At 35.6% G+C, this 21997-nt stretch overlaps 2 protein-coding genes across 4 annotated transcripts in view; one reads left to right on the top strand and one right to left on the bottom strand.

The window, feature by feature from the left end:
• Positions 1-12983, bottom strand: part of LOC113038308 (rho GTPase-activating protein 26-like) — a 99534-nt gene extending 86551 nt beyond the window's left edge. For 2 of the 3 annotated variants that reach the window (XM_026195629.1, XM_026195628.1), the window contains exon 1: positions 12072-12225. In XM_026195629.1, coding sequence (XP_026051414.1) covers positions 12072-12225 — 154 coding nt within the window. Of the gene's footprint in view, positions 1-12071 lie in introns of all 3 variants that reach the window. The other variant, XM_026195627.1, reaches the window with a different exon arrangement.
• Positions 12984-15871: 2888 nt separating this feature from the next.
• fgf1b (fibroblast growth factor 1b) lies at positions 15872-18570 on the top strand. The gene is made up of 4 exons (XM_026195648.1): positions 15872-15974; positions 17106-17398; positions 17631-17734; positions 17983-18570. The coding sequence occupies exons 2-4, from the start codon at positions 17230-17232 to the stop codon at positions 18184-18186; spliced, it is 477 nt and encodes a 158-aa protein (XP_026051433.1). The 5' UTR covers positions 15872-15974; positions 17106-17229; the 3' UTR covers positions 18187-18570.
• The last annotated feature ends 3427 nt before the right edge of the window (positions 18571-21997 follow it).

Here is a 21997-nt window from a genome sequence, read left to right as displayed (position 1 = left end):
AATTATTACAATGCATAATTACAAATTTCTAATGATAAAGTTGCAATTTAATGCATAACAAAATATTATAGATTTACTTTAAGTAGTTAAAAACCAATAATTAGTATCAATGGTATTTTGGAGTAGCGTATTTTTAAGACCATTGTGAAAAAGTAAAGAAACAAGTGGACACAAAGGAACTTTAGGCATCTGTAATATCTGTCTCCATAATTCATTATAGAGCCTGCAAAAGGCAAAAATTAAGAAGTTAAAGAGTTTTTGAAACTCTTTTAGAGGGAACTGAAAACTTTCAAGCATCTATTAAAAGTTGAGGAGAACAAACCACTTGAAAATAGTCCTCCTATTTCCCCTCAATACTTCAGATATTACAGCCAGTTAATCCTGGCAATTTTCTAAAACATTCTGCTGTCCCTAATTAATCATGTTGAAAACTTTATAAAACAATTCTTCCAGGAGCTTTTCCAATGAAGTTTAGCGGTTGAGCCCGCAATCTTGGATAACTTTTGCTTCAAAGTAAAGCCGCAACATCAACCATTCATTTGACAGGTTAATGAGAAGAACTTGATCGACCATCGCACGCTGGCAGGACATTTCAAGTCCCTGCCTCATCTCTAAGGGGCAATGAGTATCTGGACTTCAACGGTTCTGTCCGGCACAGCCAGACCCTGTGAACACTGGCCCATTGTCTTAATTCGCTCCTCTTGGGGACCCACTGCTTCCACACACAGCGAGTCAGGACACGGGAGAGCGGCCTCTGGCCACAATGCTCAGCATTCACAAAGAGACAGAGAGAGTTAAATAACCCAAGGGGACTTTACCCAAAGCCTACACATTTAACGGCTTTGGAAAAGAGGAATTCGGGACAGTGATTCTGGTGGATTCTGGGACTGATGAGTAAAAAGAAGAGTATATATTATCATAACGTTCATCTCTAAATGCATCAATCTAAGTTTCTTAGAATCCTGAGAGATGTGTTCCAAAATTCCAAAGTGTTTACGGCAATTTCTGGGATTGTCAGATGGAACAAAAGCCTGTGTTCTTAGCAATACTCTGTATTGTCTCATGCTTGAACGCCCACTTCCCTTTTGTTCCTGTGCCGTCAACAGGCCAAAGAGAGGTTTTTACTGTATAACAGACAGGGATAGGGGCTGACTGTGGAGCATTCAGACAATATTTGGCACAATGAGGGGGAAAAATCATTAATAACATCTGCCTGACCCTCCTACGTCTTGTCAAAAAACACCTGCGTTTTGCTTTCCTCTCCAGTTGAGACAGCAACCGCTGGAAAATGCTGTACATGACACCTACAGCAAGTCTCAGCAGTCAGCAGCATGCTAATTAAACCCAAATATGGCAGGTTGCAATTAGAGCTACGCGCAAAATGCATACGTGCTTGGGCCACTTTTAAGTAGACATTTAACCATTTGTTACATTCCACAGAGCCTGTGATATAATGACACCATACTATTAGTTACTATTGTTACTCATCGCCAGACAAGTCTGAGTTCATGGAATGGAATTATACAGTATGCGCCGCTTGAGGCTCAAACCTGGGTATGAATTTCCATTGTGTTGCTGCATTGTTCACTGATGGAAGTTTATTTTCAATATTCTTTAACAGAACCTATGATTATATAGTTTGGTTTTTGATGTAAACTTGCTCAGTGGGTCACCTGGCACAGAACTGCACTTGTGATTATGAGTCCCATGAAACATCAGTCACAATAAAAAAGCTCAAAGGTTTGTAGATGCAAATTAAAATGGCATGGTCGTTTAAAAAAAAGCTTTTGGTTTGTTTTCCTGAAGGAGAAAGACTATAAGTTCTGTAACTTTTAGGAGTATTTGACCTTCAGACTAAATGGCTTAAGTTAAAATAACAGATAAAGATTAAATCACAAAAATTATTCAACTGCAAAGAGATCTAGGCTCAAAAATTAAGCCATATACATGTGTTTGTTTGTCTGTAGCCTAACTGAAGCCTAACTCCAGAAACTAAAGACTGTGCTCAAACTAACTTTCCCTTAGTCCTTCAAATATGCAAACACAACAAGAATTTGAGCATGACGCTTCAGTTTTAAGGTCAAAAAGTGGGACGTAATATGTAAGTAGCTAAACATTTAATAATTGACAACCGTGTTATGATTACAATTTTGAACATGCCCAGAATGGGATACAAACATCTAAACTTGAGCCATTTTTTTTTAGCATATTATGCATAATAATAAATGTATGTACTGTATTGTGAATGAATTGAATTAACTTTATTAAACTTTTCTGAAGCATTGCATTATATTATACTGCAATGTAATCAAATGCATTTATTTGAAACTTCAAATTAAATGTCTATATTTCAATCAAAATAAATTGTAGAATAACATTATTATCCTACATGGTATTAAATTGGCAGTAAAAACTCCCTTAATTTTAAATATTATACTTAACTTTTTATTTATATAATTTTTATTTAACCATTGATTGTTAAATAAATTTGATTAATTCATTGATTATTAAAAGACAATTTATTTTCAAAAAATAACTTTGGTGCATTACTAATTGTCAAAGGTCTAGTATGACTAGAATTTAAGAGGGTTTTTAGTTTTTTCTTACATGAATCTCTTCTATTAAGGCTTCAAAAGTTTCTTTTGGCTCTTTTATTCCTTTAAACTCGCTGAACTGCAGAATAATTTCCTGTGCAGGTAACTAAATGCATTTCACAAGCAGTTGGACAGCAGTGAGGACACAGTCATGAAGCAATCCAAGACAGCATCTCCTGTGTCCTCTCTCTGCCCTCCAACTCATTACATTTTATGGTACAGCAGGAGAATGTTCAAATAAGATCAATTTAATGTATAACAGAACTTAAACTGTGGCACACGCACACAAAATTTCACACAGGCTGAGCTAGTTTCCAAACCCCGCATGGCTCCTCAACCCCCGACTGCTGTGGCCCGCTAATTAAAAAGTCCTGGCAAAGCTCTCCAAAGAAACAAGCAGAAACAACACAGGTCAACAGAGGTCATGTTCAAGCAAAGGTTCAACTAAGTCCACAGACCAGGTTCAAATAAACCTGGAGCTCCTGCATCAGTTTACCATTGAGTGGGTTTTGTTTCAACATTAAAGGATAAGTTCATCCCAAACAAAAAAATCAAAAGAAGATATTTTGAAGAAGCTGCTCTTAGTTCTGTTCATAATTAAGATCATAAGAAGAGTTGACCTACATTCATGGAGAATTTATTGTCAATCTTTTTTGGGGGGGTTGACCCCGAATAGTGGATGATCCGATAATTCGATTCGAGGAGCCTGATTCGACTACCAATGTCACAGTCGAATATTCACGGGGTGCTATTGATTATGCCATTCTGACTATATGGGGGAGCTCAAATGTCTGACTTGACTCAATGTATTTTGCCCCGCCCCCAAACATATGATTCGACTATCAGTCGAATATCAGCAAGAATCGGAAATTACGATTTGACTGTGAAAAGCATTTGTCAGGGACACCCCTACTTTTTTATATATATATATATATATATATATATATATATATTTGTGTGAACAATTCCTTTCTGTTAGACAGAATAATTGGTCACACTTTATTTTAGGGTCCAATTCTCACAATTAACTAACCATTGACTATGACTTTTGCCTCAATTATCTCCTTGATTGATGGTTATTAATAGTTTATAAGGTAGTTGTTAAGTTTAGGGTATTGGGTAGGATTATAGATGTCATGCATAATATGTTCTTTATAAGCACTAATAAACAGCCAATACGTTAATAATAGACATGCTTATAAGCAACTAGTTATTAGTGTGAATTGGACCCTATACTAAAGTGTTACCGAAAAATGTAAATGTAAGGACATGGGACTTCCACTTGAGGCTGACAAACATAAAAAATTGGTATCTTAATTTGAAAGATTGTGACATGCTATGAATTCATGAAGGATGTTTTGGTTAAAGAGGACACTTAACTAAACAGGAAGTCTTAACTAGTGAGAATGTCTATGCGAGACCAATCCATCAAAACAGTGGAATGATCGCTCTTTATGAGCGTTCCTGAAATACAGCCCATTAGCTAAAGGCTTCATACTCCACATTATACAAGAAAAAACTGATTATCCCGGAGCAGACGGCCTAAAGACACAAACAAGACAACACATTGCCTCCTCAACACAAATTCATGCCTCTTGACACTTCAAAGGAGCTTTGGGCAGAATGTTTCCGTTGTCTTTTTGCAACAGCAAAAGATAAATGTAAGCTGAATTTGGCATCCCGGCCTAAAGTTTTAAGAATGCTCCCCTTTCAATACATGTTAAGCTCTATCAATAGCATATTGACGGCTGATATTATTTTGTTAATCTATAACGTTGTGTACAACAAATAATTCTGTCAACAGAACTTGACTCATATTGAACCCGAAACATTCCAATGAATGAAGCAAGTGAGCAATGTTTCCTTTTTCCTGCCTGGAAAAGGGATGTTGAAAACTGTGGGACTGTACATCTTTTTCCAGATGTATGCAGACAACTTCATGATTACCTAAAATGAACCCAACAAGGTGATGATGATAACCCTTTAACTTTAAATAGTCTTTTTATTATACACATGAAACCAACACAAGCACATAACAATTAAACTACTTTTTAATTTATTTATTCATTCATTTTTATTATTTTTTTTCCCGCTGAGGACGCACAATATCTAATTCTGGCAAGTGACAAGCCAATAATAATAATGTTTAATTGCTGTGGCCAAATAAGTGGCTAATATTAAAACCGTATGGTACTTTTTTTTAAACTAATAAAAAGAAGAAGACTCATCACGATCATGCTGCTGAGAACGTGCACAACAGGATGCGCTCAGGAGAGTTCTGACAGTTCAGACATTGCGTGAATCAGAGGTAAAAAACGATATAAATACTGTTCATTCTCTTGCACAGACTGATCGTTTTGTGTCTTTACACATCAATGTTTCGTCACGAGCCGCAGGGTTTAATTTGGTTTTATTTGTGTATGTTATTTTTTATGTTTTATTGTATATTTTAGCAGTGATTCCCAGCCACTTACACTTGACTGATAGACTGCAACGATCTGAGTTAAAAACCTCAGTTTGTGTTCTACTGAAGAAACAAAGTCACCTACATCTTGGATGCCCTGGGGGTAAGCAGATAAACTATCTCTTTAAGGTTTTTAAAGATTAACTTTAGTGTTAGATGTGATATACAAAAAAAAATAGATGAAATGTGCTTGTGTATACAATCAACCATCTAATATTGGCTAATATATACAGTAACATTTCTGAAGAAAATATGGGTGACACTCATCTGCCAGAAAAATCTTGAAACTGATTATAAATGGAAGTAGTGGAAGATTTTTGTTCTGTATTGTGATAAACATTCAAATGTAAAAGATTATCAAAAATGGAAGAGAAAAAAAAAAAGTCAGTCAGACCGCCAAGGAATTTGATAAAGAATTTAAAAACACCTCTCAAAAAAAGCATGGAATGAGTGGTATGAGTTACAAAAAAAGCTTAGGGGTTTGTTCAAATGTCTAACCCTAAATATGAGCTATAGTAATAGTGATAATTCAACTCATATTGCATAATATATTACTCAAATAATAATATTTTTGGTAACTGGTTATGTATTCCAAGTACCTTTCTAGAAGACAAATTCATTTTAAGGAACATTCCAACCATACATTATTAATGCATCCATAATCCATCACTTACAGTAAGTAATGGAGAGTCTTGTTTGATTGTAATCCTGTGTGTAAGAGCACACTTAATGCACTTATAATCTCATAGTGTATCTGAGTTTCTTTTTTAAAGAGGATATGTAATCCTTCTAATGATAATCCTGCTTCACTCATGCACAATGTGACAGACTGGAGTCTTAAAGAGAAGCCACATCAGATATCATAGGTTGCCTCCAGACACAGAGGGCTGAGATTATAGAGCGACAATAATTATAATGCAGAGGCTGCCCTAATTTCCCTTCCAACCCACTCCTCATGCTAAAACACACACGCTGTTTCTTTGTTGTCCTCTCATGCGTGAATCTGTGGATGTGCCCTGATCCCTGCAGGGAAGCACTACTGGATGTATCTTCTCTCCATTCACAGCTGTGCAGTTTGAAAACAGCCTCATCCTTTGGGAGGTAACATCTTATCTTTCCCTTTATACCCTGAGAAACTACCAGAAAAGTACATTAAAATAGGAACAACACAAAGTTCTTCAACATGGAAAACAATTGAAACTTCCCCAGATAATTGTTTCATATGGGGCTCTGGTGCTTTGCAGGGCAGACTTTTCATTTTACAACTTGTTAATTTGTTTCTACAATTTATTAATTTGTGGCCACTGTCCATGTTTCACTAATTTAGTTCCTTAAATAACCCATGATTTAATTAAAATGAGGGAACAAATTAATTAATCGAATGAATTCTTAATTCATGGCCATGAAATCTTTCATTTCCCTTCCTGTATGTTTGCCACAATAAAAGATGCGAAAACAGTGATAAAAAGTAAATGACAATAAAATAAACCTGCAAATTTAGAGGGTTAGATGGTGAGGATTTAGGAAAAGAAACAATGCCTTAAATATTATTGAATTTATAGAAATTCGTAACCACCCGGCAAAACTAAGCTGCGTAAATGAAGGCTGAGATCGAATGGCATCCAAAAGCATGTTGCAACATAACATATTCCAGCTAACCAATTATTCCTCTAATAAACAAAGCTTTTATACCACACTTGTCATAATCGGAGCTTATAATTTCTAAATAAATAATTCCTGGATTCAAAACAACAATTAAAAGGCACTGTGCTAGTGGTCGACCCATATATCGCTAAGGCCGATATATCGGTTGATATTTGGCATTTTTCAAATATCAACATTGGAAGATACGTTTTTCTGCTTGGCCGATGTCGAATCCAGCTCTGATATCTTGTGAAGTGTGCATTTTTATCCATTATCGGCCGATATGAGATTATTGCATTTAAATCAGCATCGGCGTTTATAACGGCTGATGAAACATGAGAAACAGAGTCTCGTGCTTCACTCATGTTATGAGTGAAGCATGAGAGCATGAGATTATCATTATTGAGACACTGTTTTCCAAATGAATGTTGTTCAGTGCTTTGACGCAATGTATTTTGTTTAAAGCACTATATAAATAAAGGTGATTGATTGATTATGAGTGTTGCATAGTTTGCCCACCAGAGGGAGCTCCGCAGTTGCAGAGAGTCTGCAACTCCACTATAGAAGAAAGCGATCAGCCAAGCCACGGAGATGTACTGTTTTGATGGTGAATCTGTTGTTCGTCATGTGAGATGATTTAGTTCATACACTCTATATAAAAACGGTGTGGTAGTTCTAGCTAACGGTCCTATCATTATAACTTCTAAATATTTGGTAACATCACTTACAACCGCTAATGCATTGCTATATTAGATTAGCCACAAAGCTAATGCCATGTTTATCAGTGGAAGAGCGCGTACGTTAATAAGAGGTCAAACTATAACGTTAGCATTTATCTTATTTTAAATATATAACTGCAGTGTTTCCCACATAATGACTGCGTAAGGGGTTGTTCACATATCGTGCCTAAAAACGCTTGGAAAACGCTAGGCGCGCCGCTTTTTCCTTCTTTCCAAAGCGCTCGGGCAGAAGCGCTCCTGAGGCGTCTGCCTTTGCTAAGCAACCATGACGTGCTCTCTCCATGAAGATGTGGAAATTTCAGCAAAGGATAAATGGATTTGCAGCACTAAAAATCGCTCGCAGTAGCTCTGCTCTTACATTTATTTCAAAATGGCAATCCATATACAGCTATGAACAGCTGTTCCTTCATCTTGGCTGAGTTTTCAACGTTGTTACGGGAAAGGATGAAGCTGATTGGTTAGTTCTTGTTACATGACCTGCAGTACGCTTGCGGCATTCTGAAAAGTTGAGATGTTTTTAACTCGATGCGGTGTGGACGCGCCTGGAAAAAACAGTAACGGTAGGCTAACTTTACGTTCGCCAGCGCATGACGATGTTTTGATTCAGACTGCACAAAGAGAAGAGGAGGAGATATACGGGTCTGTTGTGAATGTGTCTGTGAGAGCAAATATAGTGTAGTTACAGTAACTACATTAGGTGCGTCAGAAATGATTAAACCAGAGGTGACATGTAAATAAATGTGAACTGAACACGTGCGTTTTTCTTTTTCTTTTTTCTTTTTTACAGATTGTTTCAAAGCAGCTTTACAGACATAACAGGAAAATGTTGTAATAATATGGTTAAATATAAGTAGGTAATAGGTCATACCTATTGCTTGACAAATAAAAAAAATTATATATATATATATATATATATATATATATATATATATATATATATATATATATATCATTTTTGCCTATATGTATGAGATCCCTGTTTATTATAATTGAAATTTTAATGATACATGGTGATATTAATAATACACATGCTTATTCTTTCTCTGTCTCTTTTTCTGCCCTACAGATGGCTGAAAAAGGTGAATGCTGTAGCAGCAAAGTGTGGGACTACTTCTGCAAATACTTTAACTTTAGTATTATCATTTATTTACAGTACACACACAGACTGTTAAAACCAGCTTCAACTGGAAGAAAGTAAAAGTGTTAAATGTTTAAAATCAGACAGTTTTTTGATCATTAAAAAATATATACTTTTGATGTGCAATTGTTTAAACATACTAAGGCTTTTTTTTAAACATAAATCCCTTCTGGAAAATGGTTTATACAGCCCACATACAGATATTTTCCTATAGAATGTTGTGTAAGTGCAGTTTATAGGAAATGGGTCTAATATTGAGTTTATTTTCAAAATCAATATATCGGCTTATAAATCGGCTCTTTTTGAGTTAATATCGGCATCGGCATCGGCCCCCAAAAATCCATATCGTTCGGGCTCTAAACTAAATGTACATTTTTACCCTTCAAACAATCAACCAATCATATTAGCTAACACATTAATCTCAAAATCGCCAACTGGCACAGTCAATTTATACTGATCTATTGCTAAAGCAATTCATACAGAATTTATAATTAAATAATGCATATTTTTTTACCATCCAAAACTGAAGCCAGCATTCTCTTGCCATAGTAACCTCTTCAGACCAATGTGACTTCTGTTCACAAGCATCAATCTAATAAGTTGAAAATGTGTTTTCTGACTTGTACCCAAACTTGTGTCCACTGAAACACTGTGTGAACATTGTTGTAACAATGAGTTTGAAAACTCTACTCCTTCAAACTTCTGTAATTCGCACCCTGACCTGCCAACAATCCATATTCACCATCAACCACAATGTCACTTTAGCCACTCCAACAAACATAAAAATGATTCCAGGAGAAGGATTTTCATATTTTCATGCAAAAAAGTGTGTGACAGTGATGAACAAGTCTGATGTTTCATCACAGCTTCAAAATGTAGTGCAGCTCTGGGCTCATCGATCAAGCGTAGCTGACCTCCAGAGACGACCAGCCCGCTCAGGACAGATGGAGAAACAAGGAAAATACAAATGAGTCATTGGTGGAATGAAGTAAAACAAACCCATACACACGTTTACTTAAGTAAAAAAGAGGAAGAATAGACTGATAGGGAATTTCAACATTGTGACATAGAGAGCACTGCGCAACAAAGTTACAAAGAGTGTGATTTGCTTGCCCTTTGGAGGTAGCAACAAAAAAGTCTAGTGAATATACTCCAATTCAACATTTTACAAGCCATAGTCATTCAGTAGAAATGTGACCGCAGTGACACTGCTACATATTAACTTTAATATACAAGCCTTCATAATTGCATTTAAATCACATAGTCACATTGAACCTGAGCCATAACCAGAGACCAGGATATTCTTGTGATTTTGTGCAGCCACCTCCTAAACATACCTTAGCAGCTGCATAACAAGGCCCAAGCTAGGGATGTGCTGATAGACCATAACGATAGTCAGAGATACCACCTGTGACGATGGCAAGACGATTATTGTTTTTATTATTATATCAAGATAGTTATACTATGTAATATAAGGGCTTACATGTTCTTTTATTATGTTTTTACAGCGTTTGGCATTATAAACCATACACACGTGATTCTGTTGAGTTTATGAATGCAATGGCCAATCAGAGGCATTTAGATGTGTCATCGCTGAAACTGCGGCGTTTAGTTGTTCTGTCGTGTCCACGCTCTATGACTGAATTCAGCTCTGGTGCAAATTCACTTATCATAAACAACAAAGTGCAGATGTATGTGCGATATAAGAGATTTAATCATCATACACAGAGTAAACGGCTTCACTGATTATAACAGGAGTGCTTTTTTAACTACATAAACTTCCACTAGACTGAGCTTGTGATGGTGTTCTTTGGTAACGTAAATGTGCTTTGCTAATTTTCTGTAGTTGTTTGAATAGCTGAGATAATAAAAACCTTGTAATTAGTACCTTCCATTATTTCTGTTAAATTGTTATTAAGCTTAGGCTGTAACATTAGGTGGATTTTCGCCTTACTCTGAAGTCGGTTCTCTTTTTGGCAATGAAACTAAGTAGATAAATAATCAAATAAATTAGCATGACAATATCATATATCGGCAATCTCACAGGCTGATGAGAATGATATGACAATTGAGCATATCGCCCAACACTGAGCGCCCATTTACATCTCTCTATCTCTGTGGCATCAAGTTTTGGCCACGCACAACACACTTTTTGTTTTAAAGTGGGTTGTGCGTGGCCAAACCCTGGTGCCACAGAGATAGAGGGATGTAAATGGGCGCTCAGTGTTGTAAAATTCAACATATAGTAAACCTGGCAAGTAACAATACCTTAACAATTACCGACACCATATGTATAAAAATGACATGCTTAGTCCTTCCTTGTGCCATTATTTGGGTGTTGCCAATCATGAGTCACTGTAAAAACATTTTCTTATTTCCTAAGAACATCCTCAATTCACCATACAAGAGCTATATATACAGTAGAGAGAGTTCACAGGGTTATTAAATGTGATTTCAGGTCTCCGATTGTGGGAAGAAGATGTATGTTGGTGCAAAATAACAAGTTAGTGTGGTTATTGTTTATGAAGCAGGTTACTCTTACTCGTGATAGGTCAAACATCACATACTGCAAGCCACTGAGTCAAACAGTTATTAGTCAAAAATTAGCAATGAAGAAACAGGACAGAGTAAACCTAACAAGCTAACATGTCATATTTTCAAACCTTGAAAGCAAACATATCTCTCTTTTCCCATCCTTAATTATGACTTGCGCAGACAAATGCTGTTAAAGCTGACGATTCCAGAACTAGAAACCACATCAAAGACGAGGCTTTACATCACAAACCCAGAGGAATATAAAGCTGTCGATCTTGGGAGCTGGGACACACCTCGGTACTGTTCTCCAAACCTTACCACAAGAACAGGTCTCTAGGCTCAACACAGGTCAGTCTGGTTCTGCTGGGGTCACTGTTTGTTTTTAAAGGTAATGGGGAGTGGAGTGGAAAATTGAGCCGGGGTGTGTATCTGTGGGTCACTGCGGGAGATCACTGTGACTGTGTCATGCACTTGTGAAATGTTAGTCGCAGTTAATGTGAAGAAGTCTATCTGATCGCCAGAACACCTGTGTAAACCTGAAGAGAGTAATGACTTCCTACATCCACTAAAACAACCGTGCTGTTTTATGGTACTTGCAGAATAGCTCTGGAACAAGATATCTGAGAACATTTAGTGTGCTATTTCATGATACAATGATATTCAGACGTTTTCAAGTGTGACTTAAGAGTCCAAATACTTTTGGGGGCCACTAGATGTAAACTATTCTTGTTTATAACATGCTTAAAAGTGACAAATTATTCACTTGTAAGTAGCTTCACGAATCTTAAGCTCTCTACTCTGTCTTGAGTGTCTAGTAACACTCACTGACTCTTTAAGGACTATGTATTAATCAGAAGCTGTGTTTATTAATCTGTAACAATGTGTTTATTACATAAGACAACGAAACAAAGTGCATGCCCCCCCCCACATTCGTAAGCAAATCTAACATATCTTACTTTTCAGGGCTTGAATTAAAGCTTTCCCGTCCTTAATCAGCTCCTTGATGAACTTATTGGTCTTCTCCAGTTCCAGCTCGTGGGACTTGAGCCTCTCTCGGAACTGAGGGCTGTCCACATAGCAGTCGCTGAACTCTAACGCAGGCAATCCCATCCTTAACTGACTCCAGCTCCACAGCCCAGGACAACAGCGGAACGCAATGCAGATGCAAGTTAAATGCAACTTTAACTAATCATAAAAGGCATTGAAGTAGAAACTACATAGCTGTGGTCGGAAACGGATGCGTTCTAACAAAAGAAAAATCACAAGTGCATCTTGTCCACAACGCCACTGCGCAAAACAATGAAATATTTTGCTGCGATCTGTCAATCAAGGGAATCCACAGAAGAGCCGCGCGCTTCTCATGACGACGTCACAATGTTTCGCTGCAGGGTGATGATGCTTGGGCGTTTTTAAACGCGTCTGTACCAACCTACCATGAAGCGGATAATCCTGTGATTGACATATCGTTCAGCCAATAGCGTTGCGGGATTGCGAAGCTGCTTGTGCGACAGTATAAGAATCTGATTGGTTAGTTTGTCAAGAGAGATGATGTCAAAGCAATGCAGGGATTTCACGTAAACTCAGATTATACAGTTGTTGTTTTATTTCTGCTTTTTTGTTTTTATTGTCTACCACTTTTATGTTGATGGTTGTATTATTCTATGTGTACCATTGTTGATTTCTTGAGCATTAAGATATTCTAGATCCAAGAGGGAATGTTTATTCTTAATGTGATTTCATACAATCTCCCTGTTGTCCATAAGGAATTTCTTACAGTGGTAAAACCAAATGGTATTGTCCACTTCATGAAATGTAATTTAGCCTGTCATTTGAAGTGAGCAGAATTTTTTGATTGAAGTCTAGAGTATTTACGACCCAAAATGTAGTAATAAAATTATAAGAAATGTTTTTCATTCCAGAAAAATAATTACTGAGTGGATTTATTTGATGGCTCTTACCTTATAAATGTTGTGTTCCCAACAAAATAAAAGCATTACATTTACATTTTTGCATAATGTATACCCCATAAGGAGCTAACATCAAAATTTGGTAATGCTCATTTGAATTGTAGTTTCTATCATTTCAGTATTGAGTCTATTGATCATCTTTTTTTCAAATTCCCCCTAGTTAAAGAATTTTGGTCTGACTTCACAAAATTATACATTCCTTGCTTCAAATTTCTGTTTAGACATTAATTGAACTATGTGTGATATATTCTGTTATTTTTCTCATTGTAAACATAACATATAATAATATAGAAAAAATATTTATTTTATTGGCAAAATATTAAATTCATTATATTCATGTAACATTCCCAACATTACCCAAAATTACATAATTTCCTTTGTGACTTTAACTACCTAATTATAAAACTTAAAAAATCATCACCAAAAAAGTGTCAAATTTGTCAAACTGTATAATGACCTGCTGGATGTTACATAATTTGATTTACTACTTCTGTACTTCTACTTTATTGTTTTTATTTCCTTTGTTATCTTCCTATATTATATCTTTATTCATACTGTCATACAATGTTGTATTTAATTGTTGAAGTTAATTCTTGTTTATACTTGCTATAGTTCATAGCTCAATTCATACTTTTCACCCACTGTATAAACTGTGTATTACTATCCTATCTATCTATCTATCTATCTATCTATCTATCTATCTATCTATCTATCTATCTATCTATCTATCTATCTAGAGTGCCACCAAAATGTAACCAAAACCAACAAAAATGCACCATAAATTTGAAATATAAAAGCAAAAATGCATATAGGCTATTTTCAGAGTATAAAACTAACCCTAGTCATGGGTTTATGACTCTGCAGAAACAGTTTAGGTAACCATAAAAGTTAGCATAAAAAAGGTTTATTCCTGTCCATGGCATAGACCACTCAGTTTCACTAGGACAGTTGAGAAATAGTTTGTTTCACTTTTGCTGCAAATATATTTCAGAGTCTTGTTCAAACTTGTCTGTATCTCTTGAAGCCATTTCAAGCAACACTGATAATGAAAAACCGATATTTATAACATCAGCTGAAACAAGAACAAATGCCATATTGCCATTGCGGTTGAGGAAGTTCACTTTGGTGTTGCTATAGTTGCAGAGAAACAGAAAGACACAATTGCATTAATAATTAAATGCAGAAATGACACAAAACACGGACAGTGCAACAAAGAAATTTGAACATGGATTTTTTTTGAGACATACATGACATTTGTTGTCCTGTGGGTCTTGATTGCCATCTTCTATAATGCCTAACCCAGAGAAGAGCAATGCAGATGTACTGCAGTCTACAAGACATGTGAATATAATGGTTAAGAAAGAAACATGTTGAATCTTGTGTTGCACAGTTTCTACTCCCAAATGCCTATGGCTGATAAATTCTTATGTACACCTGCCCGAAGGCGTGAGAACCTCAGTGTCATAAGAACTGCCTCGTATCAATTTCATGACTTGGTCCTGCACAACCATCTGCTTCTCTGACATGGAGTATACTGCCACCGTGTGTTCCAGAAGGGACATTAATTAAATTAATTAAAGCATGCAGAAGTATAAAGCAATCATGAAAATTCTACTGGAAATATTTGCTCCTGTATTTTACATTTAAATTTATGATCCTTTTTTTTGATCAGTTTTGATCAGTTTTATCATTTTTAAGCTATGAATGATTGCTTCAATTAGTTATCACAACTTACATTTCAACATTAGAATAAGTAATAATATGTTGCTTCACCTCAAGAAAGTAAGCGTTCATGCTTGATTAAAAATTTAGTTTTAAGTTATATCAACAACAAAAACATTTTTGAAGTGCAGATGTGCAGTCATGAAAATGTAATGTATTTTTTCATGCTCAAAATCACACATTGTAAACTAAACTCAAACACTACTTTTCAAAATACAATAACACATTAACACAATACACCGTCTGCTAAAACACTGCAAACATATCTCAAAATCAAATCAGCACAGTGTCATACAAAACCCTATATTGTATTGTATTGATCATAGACTGTGTTTTGCAGTTTTTATTTATTAATTAATTTTTTGAAGCCTCTCTACTTTTTTTTTTTTGGGGGGGGGGGCAAAATGCGTGCATTTTGTTTCTTTAACTGCAGACATGCAATTAAAAACTAATAATAATATTAATAACAACAATAATAATTAAATCGCCCATCTCAGACTAGCTTTATAGAATGTATGCTTTATGAAAAAAGAAGACTGAGACAGAATTACTGAAGTAAAGGCTTTATTTGCTTTATTTTAGTATTGTTTGCTGCCTGTAAACTGTTAGTCCTGGTTTTCAGAGGTGCATGTGCAATAATTGCTTATGGCTCATGGAATAAGCATGAAAAATATTGTTTAAACCCTTTCCAGTAGTCATCTGTAAAGCTTATTTGGACTATACAAAGTTATCTTAAAATACAGAACACAAACGGATATATAAATAGTCATTTGTTCGTATGTTTAGTAATGACACATTTATACTATTACTGTATGTCAGAGGTTCAGGCAAACTACTCGGACCTAAATAGAGCATGTCCTGAAATGAACACAACACAGTTGACTCTCTGGACAGGATGAGGTCACATATCTTCTAACAGATCTGACCACATCTAGCGGAGTGACAGGAACCGAGCAAATGCCTCAGTGAAAAGACACGGTGAAGAGTTCAGGTCAGCTGATGACCAGATGATGTTACACAAGCAGCTTTTCCCAGCACGTCACACACGCTTGTCTGAATGTATCCAGTAACACCAGTCATCCATCCAGGAGTTCCTCCAAAGTCGAAAAGCTCAAAGCTACTGTACAGTGAGCCTGCATTTCTCTTTGCAGCTCTGAAACAAAGTCACAGGTAAGTCTCAAGCGTTGTTCATTAGCACTCTGCTGAGGGCCGTCATTCTCACCGGCTGCTTTGCTCGCCGTTCTCCACAACCTGTCTGGCACTAAGGCTCTATTTTCAATAAATACAATGTATTTGTGCAGTGGCTGCTTGGAAAATTCCTGCACTGTTTGTTTTTTCTTACTCCCGAACACGTCTCTGATAGCTTTCCAAACCACTTCAGACGTGCTGTCTGGCTGAGGCCTGTTGAGGTGAACGAAGACGAAACTAGTGACGACTACCTTTTTGGCTTATTTTAGATTACATTTTCAGATGGCATTAAGAGGCTTTTGCATCTGAACTCTTCATATATATACATATTTACATACATAAATGGGTAGTAACTTATTACATGTTATCTGGATCACGAAATTAATTAGACAATGCATGAAACAAAGGGATTTCCACATGTTTTTCTCAGCCAAAGCACTCTGACGTGATATTTAAGTGAAATATCTCTGAGGAAGTTAATATTAAATTAATTTAAAAGCACATTTGCAAGTTTACAGTTCAGTATTGAGGGTTTGAATAACAGATTTTCAATTTTTATGTTTGACTAGCTTTGTATCAACTCACAACTCTCCTGCAGTTCTTACATTAAGCCCAGTTTGGGAAACCCTGGTATTGGGTAATGCATAATACATTTTATGATGTAGGTATAAAAAAATGGAATGTGGGTATATATATATATATATATATATACATAAATATATATATATATATATATATATATATATATATATATATATATATATATATATACACACACATATACATACATACATATATATATATATATATATATATATATATATATATATATATATATATATATATGGTATGCCTACTGGTAAGTTTAAAACAAGTTAGATGAAAAAGTAATCTAAAAAGTAGTCAGAATACATTATCTAAAATCAGTAACCTAGATTACACTATGTATATATAGGCCTATAAAGAACAGAACAATATAATTATAGATATCTTTTTTTTTTCTTTCCAAAATCAATATTGCAAATTAGTAGTATACTTCTTTTGGACCAAAATGATAAGGACTATAATTATGTTTTTTAAAAAGCATAACCTTTCTGACCTGTTTATAATAAGACGCTGTGAAGGAGGCTGATGACGCATAGCTGTTATAAGTGGAAGTCGAGCTCGGAAGACGCATCCATTTGAGTCACGGGGGTGTTTATGTGTACAGCGCGTCTCAGAGCAGCACTTCTGCGCCATGAACGAGCGGGATATCACCGCTTTCACACTTCTACCGACGACCACCGAGCAGAAAGAGCCCAAACACAACTCTCTGCAAAAACTTTACTGCAGGAATGGAGGATACCATCTCCGGATCCAACCTAACGGGACTGTGGACGCGAGTCGACAAGAGAACGACGTTTACAGTAAGTATGCAGTATACAGAATTGTATCTATTTATTTAGTTGTTATTTTTCCAAGCATACTTGATAGAAATGAAACATAAAATATGTTCTAATATGTAAAAATGTTAACTAAGATATCTGAAATAATGATAATAGCTTACTACTAATAATATACAGTGTAAAAAACGTAGGCTAATTAATTTGTAACATAAAAAGAACCTGTAATCTTACTGTAAAACTTATTGTATGACAGCTCTTTTAAAGGTAAAAGCAGTGAAAGCAGGATTAGTGGCCATTAGGGGTCATGAGACTGGACTATACCTGGCAATGGACAAATATGGAAAACTTTACGGCACTGTAAGTTTTTTAACTAGTTTTATATAAAAATTAATGTAATTTTGAACACAAAAATGCATTAACCTATATGACCATTTAATGCACTTAATTAAATATTTCATATATCCATATGCACATATTTACACCTCCATCGATTTGAGTTTTTAAATCTAGAGTATGATGTTTAAACTTGTTGAAATCCTGAAGTCTGATTCATTAAAGTGACGGTTGTAAAGAAACACACCCCTGGTCTGTGTTCTGTGTGTCAGGTCATGTTGAACGATGAGTGTTACTTCATTGAGAAGATGGAGGAGAACCACTACAACACATACCGCTCACAGTGGTATCAGGAGAGCGGAGACTGGTACGTGGGCATCAGAAAGAATGGATGGGCGAAAAACGGCTCCAAAACACACAAGGGCCAAAATGCAATCTACTTCCTGCCAATTCCAGTGGATGGCAGCATACAGTAACCTGTGTGTTGATCAGAGGCCCTTAAATCTTTCTAAAAAACCTGTAAACTCTGAATGCAAAGACAATGCTTAATTAGCCATTATATATATATATATATATATAAATATGTAAATATGCTGCATATAAAGGCTACTGAATGAGTACACATATACTGTATATTTAGGCTGTACGTAAGCACTGAAATATATCTCAAATAGCCTAGCTTCGCTGTGAAAATACTGTGAAAAGTACTTTTAGTAGTGCAAAAAGAAATCATTTTAACCATTTACCATCAAAGAAAAGCCAATAAAACTGATTACGCTGTTGCAAACACATTGGAATCAAATGAGTTTAACGTTTAGAATGATTTCAAATCCTTAAAGTACACAATTAAAACATATTCTTTCAATATGCATATATATATATATATATATATATATATATATATATATATATATATATATATATATATATATATATATATATATATATATATTCAACTCAGACCTGTTGATGGTGTTTTTTGAAGAGTTTTTGGCAAGTACTGTGTACCACAGTTATTATAATAACAGCAGAGTTTTTGGACTTTTGTTCTGTTTTTCTGCTCTGTGCATCCCACCTGACTGTGCTTTTGGACTGTATAAAGCAGTAATTAGACTAGAGCGTGTGTTTAGCAGCAGTAGGAGGATATAAAATACGCCAAGGGAAACAAAAGAGCTTTTATTTGGCCCGGTGTAATGTTGAACACAATATTGAGTTAAACAATTAAACAAGATCTACCTAATGAGCTCTTTGAGACTGATAAACCTCCAGTATTGTTTCTGACATGATTATCAGTCATGCTAGGTACCATGTTATCAAACAGTGTTATTTTAGCATTATTGTTCATTGCTATCATTTGTTTTTATAAGTATTTTAATAAATTTGTATTCATTTTAATATGTGTGTCATTTTTACCCCCCCCCCCCCCCCCATATTTCTCTTTAGCTTTAGCTTAGTTTTATTTCATACAACCTGTACATTTAACTATGTGATGTTAATATGAGACACATTCTCAAACGGGCGTCTTGCCCCATATCTTAAATTTTAAGGATATTCTCTAGGATCCATCATGCAGTAAGTTCTTCCCCTGCCTCATATTAGTCATCAGTCAACTGTATGAAATGGCAGATGATCCACATACAGTAAGTCTGGGGCAGGGCAAGTGCATCAAATGAGTTAATAATTTTAACACATTATTTCCCCCATAATTAAATAATCTAATTAATGCATTAAATTACCAGCCCTTATATAAATATCTGATTATTATTTTAAGGTTAGCTTTTACATCTCTGATGGAAAAAAAAAAGTTTAATACAACAGAAATAAGTCACTGTTATTTTTGTTTTAATTTTGCAGCGCACTTAGGAGAGCTGTGTAATTACTTTTTTTTTTTTTTACGATTTTGGAGTTATGTTTTTGGCTTGGCATCTGATAAACCAGGAAAAAAGTCAGTTCTGGTAAAAGACACTATTTTGTTTTACTTTTTTGTTTTGTTTTTGATCAAATCTATTTAAAATCGAATGTAAAAATTCATCAGGAAAATTGTTGGACACAGATTGCACTTTCCCCAGCAGATGGCGGTAATGTATTTAATGAGCCACTTTTCAGTTGACTTGGGCAGAAAATGGCAGTCCTCCACACATTTCTGAGTAACCTCAGAATATATTACTGAAACTTTCTTGTAAGAGTTTGACTGTAAATTATTTCCAGGTTGCAAACTGATATTTAGTATAGACAAAAGAATGCAGATAATGGGCTGCCTTGCTTACGTAAAGGTACTGAACTTTATGGAGCGACAGCTGAAACAAATGGCTAACTGCAGCAGTAATGCTAGGAAATGAGACCCCCTTCTGTAAACAGTTAAAAGTTGAAGAATGAAATAAGAAAGTCCAAGAACTGTTTTAATAGAGCAAATCTGTGAGCTTTAAAAGACAAACACACACACACATTATCAAACAAACAGATGTAAGATTGCATATCCACCCACACAAGCACAGGGGAGATCTCTCTCTCTCTCTCACACACACACACACACACACACACTCACAGCCCTGCACCCTGGCCTCCAGCCTTTGGGGCCACGGTTGGAGCAGGAAGGGAGCCATTCACTGTAAACTGAACAAGCAACAGCTTCCTCTGGGACTCCCCCAGCGCAACTGCAGCCAAGATACCAGCATTATAAAGCACTCTGACAGACCCCTGTCAAAGCGGAAGACAAATCCTCCAAAAATTGTACAAACACTCCTTCATTACCTCAAGTACACACACACACAACCCCCCTGCCCCTGCACCGTGCCTCCGGAGACTAGTCTTCAAACTCTCATCTAGAAGCGGAGCGTGTTCCATTCCATCCAGGACGGAAAGAGAGGGATGCATGCCGGTCAGCTGATTCCAGTGTAATTAAAGACTGCTTTCCATCTGTTGAAGCACTTTGCAACGTCCCGAGCGGCTGCAAAAGCTATGAGGCTGAAGGGGGGAGGATATGAAGAGGATGGAGGAAGAAAGAAGAGGGTGGGGGGTGTTGGGGTGGAATGGAGAATTCTTTACGGTGCGCCTCGCATGCTTGCGGTAGGGCCTCGGGGAACGGCTTATTAAGATCCAGGCCTTCTAGTGTTCAAAACTGCAGATCTGGGCTGTGTGGACACTTTCTCCAGGAACCCTTGTGCTCTTTAAGCGTTCGTTTGTAACACTATTGCAGGGGTGTCATCTGAGGGACGATTGGGGAACCTTGTCCCAGGGTCACTAAGGTCGTCTATAGAGTGCTGCAGTGATAATGTACACTGAACAAAATTACAAACGCAACACTATTGTATTTGCACCCATTTTTCATGAGATGTGATGTGCAATAATCGTGCTGTCTAATCAGCATCCTGATATGTCACACCTGTGAGGTGCATGGATTATCTCGGCAAAGGAGAAGTGCTAGCTAACACAGATTTAGACAGATTTGTGAGCTATATTTGAGAGAAATAGGCCTTTTGTGTACATAGAAAAAGCATTAGATCTTCAGTCTAGTACTTCTAGTATTAGAAGTTCAGTTCATGAAAAATGGGGGCAAAAACAAAAGTTCAGTGTATTTTTGAAGGCCAGCTTCGAAGTCGGCATCACCCTGATTGCCTCAAAAAATAAAATAAAAAAATAAAAAAATTATTAATAATAATAATTTTACATTGGCTTTTGGATATGAATATATGTGAAATATATGTTGTAAACAGTGAAGCTCAATGAAATTAATTTTTGAAACAGAAAATATATTTAGTTTCAACCCTCATCTACAGTACCAAAATGTATTTCAGGGGCAAGAAAATACATTTCCAATTTTACTGTAGCATCCATTTGTGTTAAATGTGGATGGAATAGCCAAGAGATCAAAACTACATTACTAATAATCTAATCATGCTTATTTTATAAGAATAATCCTAATATTATATTGTTTCATAAGCTTATTTTATCATTTAATTTTATTTAAAAATGTTTATATGTACATATGTGTTATAGAAAAGGTTTTCTTTAAATGTGAGATACTTGTTGGTGAGATTATGTTTTATTTTAAATATATTTATATTTTTTAAATATAGTTTTAATCATATTTAAGCAAATATATATTTGATACATATTTTAGCAAATATATCTGTGGTATTGAAAATTAAAGATATAATTTTTAAACAATAAACTATTTATTTATTTTATTTTTTAATTCATTTATTATTATTATTATTATTATTGTCATACAGAGTTCCTTGTTCATCATGACAATTTTCAAAAATAACAACTATGATTTTTTGAACC

The sequence above is a fragment of the Carassius auratus genome, chromosome 21, assembly GCF_003368295.1.
Source record: "Carassius auratus strain Wakin chromosome 21, ASM336829v1, whole genome shotgun sequence".
NCBI classification, from domain to species: domain Eukaryota; kingdom Metazoa; phylum Chordata; class Actinopteri; order Cypriniformes; family Cyprinidae; genus Carassius; species Carassius auratus.
The sequence above is the reverse complement of the archived record's forward strand: the minus strand, read 5'-3'. Positions and strand labels throughout refer to the sequence as shown.

What these genes read in the sequence shown, in the direction of transcription:
- fgf1b (XM_026195648.1), top strand. Translation starts at nt 17,230, where the DNA reads ATGAACGAGCGGGATATCACCGCTTTCACACTTCTACCGACGACCACC. An exon ending in ACAAGAGAACGACGTTTACA is followed by an intron (nt 17,399 to 17,630) that starts GTAAGTATGCAG and finishes ATTGTATGACAG; the next exon opens with CTCTTTTAAAGGTAAAAGCA. An exon ending in ATGGAAAACTTTACGGCACT is followed by an intron (nt 17,735 to 17,982) that starts GTAAGTTTTTTA and finishes TCTGTGTGTCAG; the next exon opens with GTCATGTTGAACGATGAGTG.